The sequence below is a fragment of the Mus caroli genome, chromosome 3 (assembly GCF_900094665.2).
Source record: "Mus caroli chromosome 3, CAROLI_EIJ_v1.1, whole genome shotgun sequence".
NCBI lineage: Eukaryota > Metazoa > Chordata > Mammalia > Rodentia > Muridae > Mus > Mus caroli.
Genome location: NC_034572.1, coordinates 86587868 through 86588707, shown reverse-complemented (window position 1 = coordinate 86588707; position 840 = coordinate 86587868). Strand labels below are relative to the sequence as shown.

General features: G+C 45.0%; 1 protein-coding gene across 1 annotated transcript; it reads right to left on the bottom strand.

Moving 5' to 3' along the window:
- Positions 1 to 245: 245 nt before the first annotated feature.
- Positions 246 to 491, bottom strand: LOC110291970 (small proline-rich protein 2G-like). The gene has a single exon (XM_021159151.1). It carries the CDS (start codon positions 489 to 491, stop codon positions 246 to 248), a length of 246 nt encoding a protein of 81 aa, XP_021014810.1.
- Between the last annotated feature and the right edge of the window lie 349 nt (positions 492 to 840).

Genomic DNA, 840 nt, shown 5'->3' with positions numbered 1-840 from the left:
TGATCTTCCCTCCCAGTATCTGTGATAATGACACTGAAGAAGGGCCATTTTCAACAGTCTCTTGATAACAGCATGCAAATAGTACCCAAGAAGTGCCTGTGTCTTAAGACCCATATGGTGGAGGAAGGGTGGAGAAGATTCTTTTGCATCCATTACAGGTTTAAATGGAAGATGGAGGTGTTGCTATGGACTTATGTAAGGTGGATTCTGTTCTCTTCTCTCGGTTTTGAAGACTACTGAAGCCCTTATTTGCTCTTGGGTGGGCACTTTTGCTGACATGGTGGAGGAGGTTGCACAGGAGGGCATTTCTGCTGGCATGACTGAGGCGGGCATGGCTCAGGGCACTTTGGCAGAGGACAGGGCTCTGGGCACTTTGCGGGAGGACAAGGCTCAGGGCACTTTGGCAGAGGACAAGGCTCAGGGCACTTCGGGGGTGGGCACACAGGAGGAGGCTGGCAAGCCTGCTTGCACTGCTGCTCTTGGTAAGACATAGTGCTGAAATCTCAGGATCTGAAAGAGATGACATTAAGAGTGTTCAACGGTGATCAATAGAGTAGATAGATGGAGACTTGGAACATCTGGTCCATTTCTTGCTCCTTATATGAACATTATCCCTCAACTTCTGTTTCTGTGGCTTTTCACTTTCCTGTCAGCAATACATTTCAGTAACCTTGAGAAATCCTGCATTATGTCATTACTTTATTTAGGATAAACTATTTTATTATAATGAAACAAATAAGGCTTTTTGCACACAGAAACATCTTCAAGAAGTCTCAAGTTCTGGTGTCCTGAACAAACTCAAAACCAATTCATGCCCTCCACCTCATTAACTATATCATC